The sequence below is a fragment of the Mustela nigripes genome, chromosome 8, assembly GCF_022355385.1.
Source record: "Mustela nigripes isolate SB6536 chromosome 8, MUSNIG.SB6536, whole genome shotgun sequence".
NCBI lineage: Eukaryota > Metazoa > Chordata > Mammalia > Carnivora > Mustelidae > Mustela > Mustela nigripes.
This window is the reverse complement of record NC_081564.1, coordinates 73,338,993-73,350,422: the sequence shown is the minus strand read 5'-3', so window position 1 is coordinate 73,350,422 and position 11,430 is coordinate 73,338,993. Positions and strand designations below refer to the sequence as shown.

The 11,430-nt window shown below is 37.2% G+C and overlaps 1 protein-coding gene across 1 annotated transcript in view; it reads right to left on the bottom strand.

Moving 5' to 3' along the window:
• WDR7 (WD repeat domain 7) overlaps positions 1–11,430 on the bottom strand; it is a 362,705-nt gene that overhangs the window by 286,422 nt on the left and 64,853 nt on the right. The window contains exon 13 of the mRNA XM_059409727.1: positions 5,354–5,549. Coding sequence (XP_059265710.1) covers positions 5,354–5,549 — 196 coding nt within the window. The remainder of the gene's footprint in view (positions 1–5,353; positions 5,550–11,430) is intronic.

The following is an 11,430-nucleotide window of genomic DNA, read 5'->3' as shown; positions in this document are numbered from 1 at the left end:
GCTCTCTGCTCGCCGGGGAGCCTGCTTCCTCCTCTCTCTCTCTGCCTGCCTCTCTGCCTACTTGTGATCTCTGTCTGTCAAATAAATAAATAAAATCTTTAAAAAAAAAAAAAAAAAGAAAAGAAAGACAGGGAAAGATCAAAAACATATTTGAATAAATAATGGCCAAAAAAGTTTCCAAACTGGTTGAAAATCACCTACCAACATATCCAAGAAGTAGGACAAGCCCTCAACACAAATATGAAGAAAACTACAATCCAACTTCTCAAAACCAATAATAAAAAGAAAAATGTTAAAGCTGTTGGGAAAAAAAACAGACCCAACACATATAAAGGGACAAAGCTAAGGGTGACAACAGATTTCTCCCTGGAAATAATGGAAGCAATAAGACAGTGGAGTATTAAAAGGAAAAACAAAACAAAAAAAAAACTATCAACCTAAAATTCTCCAACCAGAAAAAAAAAAGGTAAAGATGAAACAAAGAGTTTTCAAACACACAGAAGCTGAAAGAATTCCTCATGCATAGAACTGCACTACAAGGAATATTAAATATTAAACAAAAGGAAAATCATTCCAGATATAAATTTTGTCTCAGGAAACAGAGGGTTGCTGGAGCGGAGTGGGGGTGGGAGGGATAAGGTGGCTGGGTGATGGACACTGGGGAGGGTATGTGCTATGGTGAGTGCTGTGAACTGTGTAAGACTGATAGATCACAGACATGTACCCCTGAAACAAATAATGCATTATATTAAGAAAAAAAAAAAAAAAAAGAAAAAAAAAAAGAAATTTGGATCTATACAAAGCAACAAAGAGCAAGAGAATGGTAAATAGATGGGTAAATATGCAATATTTTCTTTTTTTTATTCAAATCTCCTTAAAAGGGACTATTTAAACAAATAAAAAAATAGAAAGAAATAATGTTCGGGACGCCTGGGGGTGGCTCAGTCGGTTAAGCCACTGCCTTCGGCTCAGGTCATGATCCCAGGGTCCTAGGATTGAGCCCCACATCAGGCTCCTTGCCCAGCAGGAAGCCTGCTTCTCTCTCTGCCTCTGCCTGCCACTCTGCCTGCTTGTGCTCTCTCTATGACAAACAAATAAATAAAATCTTAAAAAAAAGAGAGAGAGAGAGAGAATGAATGAATGAATGTTCCGGGGCACCTGGCTGGCTCAGTCAGGGGAGTCTGCAACTCTTAATCTCTGGGTTGTGAGTTCAAGCCCCATACTGGGTACAATTACTTAAAATTAAAATTTAAAAAAAAAATAAAAAGGAAAGAAAAAAATAATGTTCCAAATGAGTGAAAACCATGAGCAACAATATGGATGATATAAAAGATAAGAAGTGATAGAGAATGGCCCAATTATTCTTGAGTAGAATTATTCTTCACATAGAACAACCGGTCTGTGTAAAAGAAACACAGTATCTCCTATTATGGTAGGAAGGTACCACAATGTGAAGGGCCTGGTCTTAAAGACCATAGGAAATAAATTATTTTGTTTTCATTAAGACTGTAATGGGGGCATGTGGATGGCTCAGTCAGTTGAGCCTGTCTTTGGGTCAGGTCGTGATCCCAGGGTCCTGGGATGGTGCCTGGCGTCCGGATCAGGCTCCTGCTCAGGAAAAAGTCTTTTCCTCGCTCCGCCTCTCCCCCTGCTCAAGCTTTCTCTCTCTCTCTCTCTCTCTCTTTCTCAAATAAATAAATAAAAATGTAGATGCCGCAGACTTTTAAGTCTTATCCTTAGAGATTCTAACTCTTAATGTCTGGGATACAGCCCAGAAATCTGTGTTTAAAAAAAATTTTTAAAGACCAAACATGAAGCAAGTGTTGTTGCTGTTGTTTCATTTCCTAAGATTAATTTTCCAGCAGAGTACGGGTTGGATTAGAAGGCAGAAAAAGAAAACAGGAAAACAAATAAAGATAGCCCCAGTTTGAAAAAATATATCCTAAATTAGTCCTAAGAGCGCTAGCTGGCCAAATCTTGTTGCTAGTTATTTGATTAATTTTCTAACTATCTAAGATGTGAAGGAATAACAATTTTCCTGGCCTCTGCATCACTATTAATTGTTATTACATATAATAAAGATGAAACAAGTAAAGAACAAAAGATTCTTGACTTCTTTCTAATGAAATTTTATTTTACCAGCTTCAACTTCATTTCATTAGGAAATAAATACTGGAAATAAAAACTACCCATTTGAAGGGAAAAACTAAAAAAAATGCTGCATAAAAGTATAGATATTTTTAAGTGTTTTTAAGCTAGAAACATCAGTAAAATTCAAAACAATAAACAAAAAATTACACTATGCATGAGTACTTTAAGTGTAATATATCTTCATTTGTAAAAATACATCCCCAAAATGCTAAGAAGAGGGATAAAGTGTCTCCTCAGAGTTTAAATACATTTCATACATCAAACCTTAGCTGAATCTGATTTATTTCGCTTCATTTTTTATTTATTTAATAAATAAATAAATTTAATAAATAAATAATGTCAATACCTTCAGGATGTGCTTTACTCTCTCCCCTGGGGCCTTTATATCACTAGCTAAAGCCTGAGCAGCAAGGAGGAAAAAGGAATGTGTATCTCCTATTATGGTTAATTCCAAAATAAATTCTGCTTCTTTATCTTTTGATTTAAAAATGGCACACTGATTGTTTACCTAAATCTTCTTGAAGGTAAGATAATTGTGAAATTTCAATATTATATATATATTGTGTTTAATCTAAAATGGGCTTAATTGCACTAACCTGGTTATAAGAGTAATCCCTCCAGGATACCTACACACCTATACTTGGGAGCCATTCATCATCTTCTTACTGGAAAAGTAACTGTCTTTCAGTAACATCTCATTTGCACAGAATTTCATATTCATATTCTTTTTTTTTAATGATTTTGTTATTTATTTAACAGAGAGAAACATAGCAAGAGAGGAAACACAAGCAGGGGGAGAGGGAGAAGCAGACTCCCCACTGAGCAGGGAGCCTGACGTGGGGCTGGATCCCAGGGCCCTGGGATCGTGACCTGAGCCGAAGGCAGCCACTGAACGACTGAGCCATCCAAGCGCCCCACATATTCATATTTTTTACAAATGTGTATTAAGTACCTGAAGTATTCAAGTATCAATTATTTATCTGAAAAATTCAGAAAAATGACACTCTTCCTTTATAACGTTATTTTAACTATTTATTTATTTGTTTGTTTATTTATTTATTTTAAAGATTTTATTTATTTATTTGACACTGACAGAGAGATCACAAGTAGGCAGAAAGGCAGGCAGAGTCAGAGGGGGAAGCAGGCTCCCCACTGAGCAGAGAACACGATGCGAGGCTGGATCCCAGGACCCCAAGACCATGACCTGAACTGAAGGCAGAGGCTTTAACCCACTGAGCCACCCAGGTGCCCCTATTTTAATTTTTTAAAGTCCTAGACTAGTTTACCATACTCTTACATTTGCACTATATCAATTGTTAACCTTTATATTATTTTAAAATAGTGCTTTCTGAACGTCACTGCTGCAGAACTTACTTTCTTTAATAGTAACCCTCAAAGTAAATATTTCAAAATGTGGGTAAGATCACATTCCCAAGTTCAACAAACTAACAAGAAAAGCAGTATGTTTGTTAAATAACATTAGTAGCAAATAAAAACGTGTGCATGCATGCACACACAAATTTCAATTTCACATACACATACACACATTTACAAATGTCTACTATACACCAGGTAAATATTATCTCATTTTATTCTCCCAGCAGTACTATAAAGTCGGCACTGTTATGATCTTCATTTTACAGAGGAGTAAGTTGAGAGACAAAAGTCCAGTTAAGCTGCCGCAGATCACACGGCTAGCAGATGGCTGGTCTTAAATCCAAATCAAGCAATCAGATTCCAGAGCCCAACACAAACTGGGCACAAAACCAGCAAGCAGAAAAGTGCTGCTTGGAAGAGAGGGTATCACAAAAAGGAATACAAAAGAAACAAAGTCACATATGCAGTAATGGCAGCAATTTTGTTTCTAAAAATGCACAGAAACAAGACCAGAAAGAAGTATGCCAGAATGTTAATATTTATCACTGAACACTGAGATTTCAGTTCATCTCTCTTCTCTTCTAACACATTTGTGCTTTTAAGTTTTAACAGAAAGCATGACCCTCTTTATAATCAGACAAGAAAAATTAGATGCAAAAGATAAGAAGTCTGACACTCTTTAAGAATGTTCCGTCTTGGCAAGATGCCTACACACTACCAGTTAAAACATGGACTATAAATGACAGATCCCTGAGGGCTGTGACTACTTGTGACAGAAAGACTCAGCAGAACTCCCTACTGCACCACAGGACAGACAGAAATATGTATAGTGTCTGATTTGGGAAAGGACTATTTAAAACAAAGAAAGAGGAAGAAAAGAAAAGCAAATTAGTAGAAGTATTATATAGTACAACTAGGGCTTTAATCACTGAAAGAAGATGACTTAGAGTAAAGGTAGGATAAAATGTGTTTTTAAAACCTAAAACAATAAACATTTAGTTACACACTTAAAAACTTCCCAGGGAAAACTGTAAGATTCTATGTATAAACATTAGACATAATTGTGTGTACTTCTAAGCTACATGTTACTTGTTCTACATTATGCCCCCTACGTAAAATCTCTGAAACTTGAAGTTCTAAATGTTCTCTCTAGATCTTAAGAAATTTCGTTTCAGGAGCACCTGGGTGGCTCAGTGGGTTGAAGCCTCTGCCTTTGGCTCGGGTCATGGTCCCAGGGTCCTGGGATCGAGCCCCGCATCGGGCTCTCTGTTCAGCGGGGAGCCTGCTTCCTCTTCTCTCTCTCTGTGCCTACCTCTCTGCCTACTTGTGATCTTTGCCTGTCAAATAAATAAATAAATAAAATCTTTGAAAAAAATTTCGTTTCAATTAACTCCTATAATCAACTACTCCATATTGCTTTTCTACTGTCCAAATAGAAGATCATTTTTTCTTCCTCCACTGTTTCTAAACTTGATACAAAAATAGTTTCCTTAATCTTACTCATAATTTACTTCATTAATTATATAGAAATCATTTATTTTTTGGTCTGTTGTCTGTCCTAAACTGTATGTTGTCTTCAGATGCATTCCTTTAGAGATCAGAGATTTACTCTGAAGTATCTGGTGTAGTACAAAAAATGAGAGGACGTTTAAACAGGTCTTTGTTGACGATGAGAACACATAGAAAAAGCAGCGATCGGAAGTAAAAGTAGCAACTTTGTACATTTTAGGTCACTTTTCCTCTTTATATAAAAGGTTTTTTAATATCCAAGAATTCAAATATACCTATTTAATCTTCTAGTCTCTCTCTTAACTCTTGTTCTTACCAGTATCCATCTGCCAGACGTATACAGAGCCATCTGAACACCCCACGACCAGGTAATCATCAGAAGGCCTCCACTTGATGACGTGAATGGGAAAGAGATGACGAGATGCCAACATAATGCATTTCTTCTCCCGCAGACTTAGGAGTCCCACTGAGTGGTCACTGGCTACAGAACAGATGCAGTGCTGTACTCTTGCCTAAAAAGAAGAATAAACCTTAATTATATTTAGATTAAATTCAGAATAAAATGGATCTGGTCCTCAAAAACGTAAACCAAAATTAACTGTACATCTAACACTGCTGAAAACCAACCACAGTATTAAATTCTGTTGAGAAGTAGGTTCCTTCCCATTACACATAAAACACCCAGCTCCATCGTGACAATACTTGGAGAGATGCTAAACGAGTCCTAGATTAAAGATGGAAAGGATGCCTTAGAAAATCTGTTCAAATGTGAAGATGACCTTACTGACATGATCGCCGTACAGGCACAGGCAAAGCTGCAAAGAAATTGATCTGTTATTATGCGTTTTCTTTCCACAGTATGAACTTTCCTTTGTTGGCTGCTATAGCTGCTACAGTGCTTCTTTCTGTCTGTGACTCTGTCATTTTGGACCCATGTTCTTCCCTGCTCCTTTGCTCAAAAACAATGCCCTCCTGGTCCCTCAGCCACAATCACACCTCCCAAGAGCCATGGGGATTTGATATTATGTGTAGGTGTGTCTCCCGGCTTCTGTCAGTAACACCAGCAGGTGCGGCACCTCCACTAACACAACAGCCACTTAAACATTCTGCTGTGTATTCTCTGCTCATCTCTAGTGTGTGCCCTTCAATTCCTTTTAAACCAAGATGGAATATAAATAATCAAAGAATGGTAAAGATTTTCACTAGCAGCAGAAAATGGAAACCACAACCTAGACAATTAAAAATTCAGGTATTTAAAGTTTTAAGAATGTATAAGCTATTTACAACTTAACCTTTCGGTGATTTGTTGGATTAGTCTTTCAGCTCATACTGAGGTGAAACCATATGAAAACAGCCACACATCACTGGATATATTGTGAGTAATATTGAGGACGAGGCCCAATGCACTGCATACACAGTAACTCTACAGTGGGCTCCAAAGGAGAAACTTCTCAAATCTTCACCTAAGCAAACAATTTTAGCTAAAGAACAATCCCACACTGATTAGTACATCTCACTGAATGGGAAATGCTGACAGGAACAAATGAAAAGAGGTAGGTATGGACAAAAGTGCACAGAAAACAAAAATTACTGGTGTTGACTTTAACCATGGAACTCCTAAGAACCTTTAACATGCTGATGAGAACAGAATTCTCTCTACAAGGGGAATACAGTATTGCTCATCTTGATGTTTATTTGACCAGGGTGATCTTAGAAGACCGAGTTTTAGAGGAACATACTTTGGGGAAAGCTGCTGTAACTGGTTCCTTTCATGTTCTGGCCACACGACACCTAGACCTGAATTTTCTACCCAGCACAGTCGGCGGGGGAGGGGGACACACACTTCTGCAATGTGACTCAGCCTCCTCTACTTTCTTCTCTGTTTCTCTTCATCATTTCATTTTATTTTATCTTACTCCATCATGTTTATTTTTATAAACAACTCAAAATCAACCTTTGAATGAAGCAGAACATTAATAAAATAAAGACAGTAAGATTTAACTATTTTGTTCTTAAATTCAGGTATGTTAACCTTTTATCCTCTGTTAGCTTTATTTACACTTTTTGTTATACAATGATTTAAAAATTATAATCAGCATTGCAGATGTTTACTAATTTTAAGAGTTAAAAAACCAAGTTCAGAAAGATCATGTTATAAACCTTATTAGGAGTACCTGGGTGGCTCAGTGGGTTGAGCCTCTGCCTTTGGCTCAGGTCATGACCTCAGTCAGGGTCCTGGGACTGAGCCTCGGGCCCCTGCTCAGCAGGGAGCCTGGTCCCCCCTCTCTCTGCCTGCCTCTCTGCCTACTTGTGATCTCTGTCAAATAAATAAATAAAATCTTAAAAAAAAAAAAAACCTCTATTAAAACATCAGATAGAATTTTCCTAAACATTTAAGCTTACTTATTTCATCTTCCCTGATAAGCGCTCAACTGTAACATAAAACATGATTTCTTCCTTTAAAAAGATAGAAGAACTGAGGGGTAGTTGACTATGGCACAAAAAAATTACCTTTAGAATTAAGCATTAATCAAAATAAAGTGGTAAACTACAAAAAAAATCATTTAAATACGGGAATGTTAGAATAAAATGGTAAAAAGATATCTGTGATACCTTTATTTCAGATCATATAAAATATTTATGAGTTCCACCAGACATGCATTGCAAACCAAAGATAACACTTTAATACAATCAATGCTTTGCATTTCTACAGATTACCATTAGTAATGACTTGGTATTTATCAAACATATTCATCATTCAACTCACAAAAAGGGGTGCTTTCATACATTAATGGTTAACTACTACTATTACCATTCAGCAACACTGATCTATGAAAAAGTGGGTTATTTTACCTATTTCTCTCGTCACAGGAAATAAACATTTACAGGGATCTTTTCCTCTATGTATAACTTACTAAAAAGAAAGGCTCCTAGACAACATTTCTTTTCATCTGTCCAAGTTCTTTAATCAAGCGCCAATCTGCCACACCGTGCACAACACCTGCCACTACTTGTGACTCTGCTACTTTGACTCACAAGCTCCTCAACTTCAAAATGAGCTGATGCTTAAGTGATGCCACATCCCTCGCTAGCTGATCACTGGCCCTCAAGTCCACAGTCATCTCATTAGTGTCCATATGCACTCTTGGCATTCCATTTCAAAGGGGCATGAGTTAGGGTGAAGTTTACTCAACAACAGGTGAATTGCCACTAGTATCCTTCACAATGTTTGGTGCTCTCCAAGCTACAAGCTATGGGCAGATCGTAACGTCTGAGGGGATACAGAAGTACTGACCGCCACTGACAGATACGTTCTCTCTGCCAAATGTTTACAGAGGTTCATAACCTAGCAGAGAGAGGACTGCAGACATTCATCCCCATTTCTATGACAAACTTGATCTTCAGGTACCAGCTCCCCAGGGGAAGTTTCAACTTTCACCCTCCCATTTAGATCCAGGTGGGTAACTTCAAAAATTCAAGAAAATGTAATCCATCCTCAAGAAAAGACTTAAAAACCCTACATTCATGTTATCACTTTTGTTGGTAAAAAATAAAGGACAAAGCAAATACCAAATAGCAAAGGATCTCCTTTCAAAAAGTAGACTATGTAATTTTCTGAAGGGAAAAAGTAACTGTAATTCAAAAAATTCTAGCTTTTCATTTCCACATAATGTGCTCTAACACATATACTTATATAAACATACTTTGAAGAGTTCTATTCCTCTTTCACATAGAGCAGTAAGGATGAAAATAGGCAAACGATGTATCCCATCCCCCTCTTCACGTACAAAATGTTTGGTCCAAACTAAATGATATATCATCCCCGTAAATGAAAATAAGCATCTGAAGAGTTAACGCTAGCTTTACTGTAATAAGCAACAGTCTGGAAATAGCCAAAATAATCAAGACTGAAAACAAAACAAAACAAAAAAATCAATATTGCTAAGCCCAAGAAAGCATAGTTATTAGAGGTACTTAACTCACGAGAAAAGATGGTTCTCTGCTTTTTAAATATGGATTAAAATAAATCTAATTTTTCTTCTTTCAAAAAAATGCTAGTCCAACTCGTGTGAAGAAAACTGGCCTAGAGTGGAAATAGCCCAATACAGTAAAACCTCATTAATTTTGATTCCACTAATTAATTGTGAGTTGATGGTTACCTTCACAGGCTGTGTGAAAACAAATTAATGGTATAAACAAAGCAAACGTCTCGCCTATTTAAATGTAAAAGGAAAAAAGACCATTCTCAAGCACCACTTTGGTATTAATTTTAATTCAAACAATGAACAGAGTAATGATAAATAATTCTCAGCTATCTGTTAAATGAAAGCACTTAAAAGATTTGCTAAAATGCAATTAACTTGGCTTCTTCTTATCTGTCCTCGAAATTATTAAAGAAGCACTTCTTAAAGGATATTTAATAACTCCTATCTCTGATTTAGACCCAGCTTCCCCACAAATGAATTGAATTACCACAATTCCTTTATTATTAAATTATTAAATTCCAGGGATCTTGGTTATTGAACATCTATTTCACCCACAATGACTGATTCCATAATTTGATTAATTCCATTCTACTTTCCTTTGCTCCGTTTTCAACCTGGAAAAAGTCACCTAAGTGTGACTTAACATCAAGGACACTGTAACAGGATAATGCAGAAGACATTTAAATTGTGTGATTAAAATAATAACAACAAAAAGTGTGAACCTTGTGCATTTATGCTGACTTTGATCCCACAGCTATTCGTTAAAAAGACTTGGTGATGTATTCCCGTTGTATATATATTTACAAATTATATAGGCACTCCTGTGCCAATATACCATGTACTTATAAAACATGCACAAAAAATATGTTTTAACAGAACAACTCAGAGGGAGGCCTGCGTGGATTAGTCAGTTAAGTGTCTGCTTTGGCTCAGGTCATGATCTAGGACTCCTGGGATTGAGCCATGCTTCGGGCTCGCTTGCTTCTCCCTCTCCCACTGCCCCTCCCCCCCCCACTACTGTGTGTGTATGTGTGTGTGTGTGTGTATACATACATACATATATAAAAAAGAATGACTCGGGTGCCTGTGTGACTCAATCGGTTAAGCATTTGACTTCAGCTCAGGTCATGATCTCAGGGTCCTGGGACTGAAAGCCCCACATCCGCACAGGGCTCCTTGCTCCATGGGGAGTCTGCCTGTCTCTCTGCCCTCCCCCCAAGCTGCCCTAAACTTGTGGCCTCACTCACTCTCTCTCAAAAAAATAAATAAAATTTAAAAACTAAAAAATAAAAATAAAAGAATGACTCAAAGCTTAAATAAACAAATTTAAGAGAAAGGAAGCACCTTCTTAAAATGTCTTACTAATGTTAATTATGTTAGCGCTAGGTAACAACTAAAAGCACAATATATAGCTTTAAAAAGATTTCATTGCTAATGACTGTTGGACGTAAATACATATTTCATATAATTATACATTTTTTGGCTGCCCTCCTGTCAGACGGACCAAATGATCACTGCCTGAAACCATAATGCAGCTGCTGAAGAGAGATTTAAGTTTCATGGGAAATCTGTTCCATCCTCAATTTCTCTGCCCATTTTGTGAGGGCGGGTGAGGAAGCAGACAAGGAACGCGCCCGGTGAGAGCCACGCTGTGCCTCCTCTGGCTGCCAGGTGTGCTCTTCCCCCAGGTGACACATGGTCACAGGACGTAAGGAACAAGTGAGACTCCAGTATCCTACCGTCTACTACATGTTCACAGGTGCGATTTCTTAAGGTTAAAAAAAGGACATAAGCAAGAGCTTTCATATTTTGTTCCTTTACCCCAGTGAACTGTCTCACAGATTGTACTTCCCCAACCACTACCACCAACTGACTTAAGGAGTGAAACTCATGAGGGGTGCCTGGGTGGCTCAGTGTTAAAGCCTCTGCCGTCAGCTTGGGTCATGATCCCAGGGTCCTGGTTTCGAGTCCCGCATCGGGCTCTCTGCTCAGTAGGGAGCCTGCTTCCCTTCCTTTCTCTCTGCCTGCCTCTCTGCCTACTTGTGATCTATCTGTCAAATAAATAAATAAAATCTTTTTATAAATAAATAAATAAATAAATAAAAATAAAGAGTGAAGCTCATGAATACCATCTAAAATTTTGTGTTGTTATGGAACCCAGAATTTGTTCAGCATGGACTGAGCATCCTATTATCAACTTGGCCAGTACTTTATAAGTGAAAATTATTCAAACTCATGCTCCAAATATGACTAATTCTGCCCTAGAAACAAAATGTAACAATGACATCAAAAATTAATTTAAAAGCAGAGTCTAACAACAATAAACAACAGAATATTTAACAAAAACTGTATTTTCATTTGATGAAAAAAATTAAGATAACTGGCCAAGGAAAAGAAGGGAGATGAT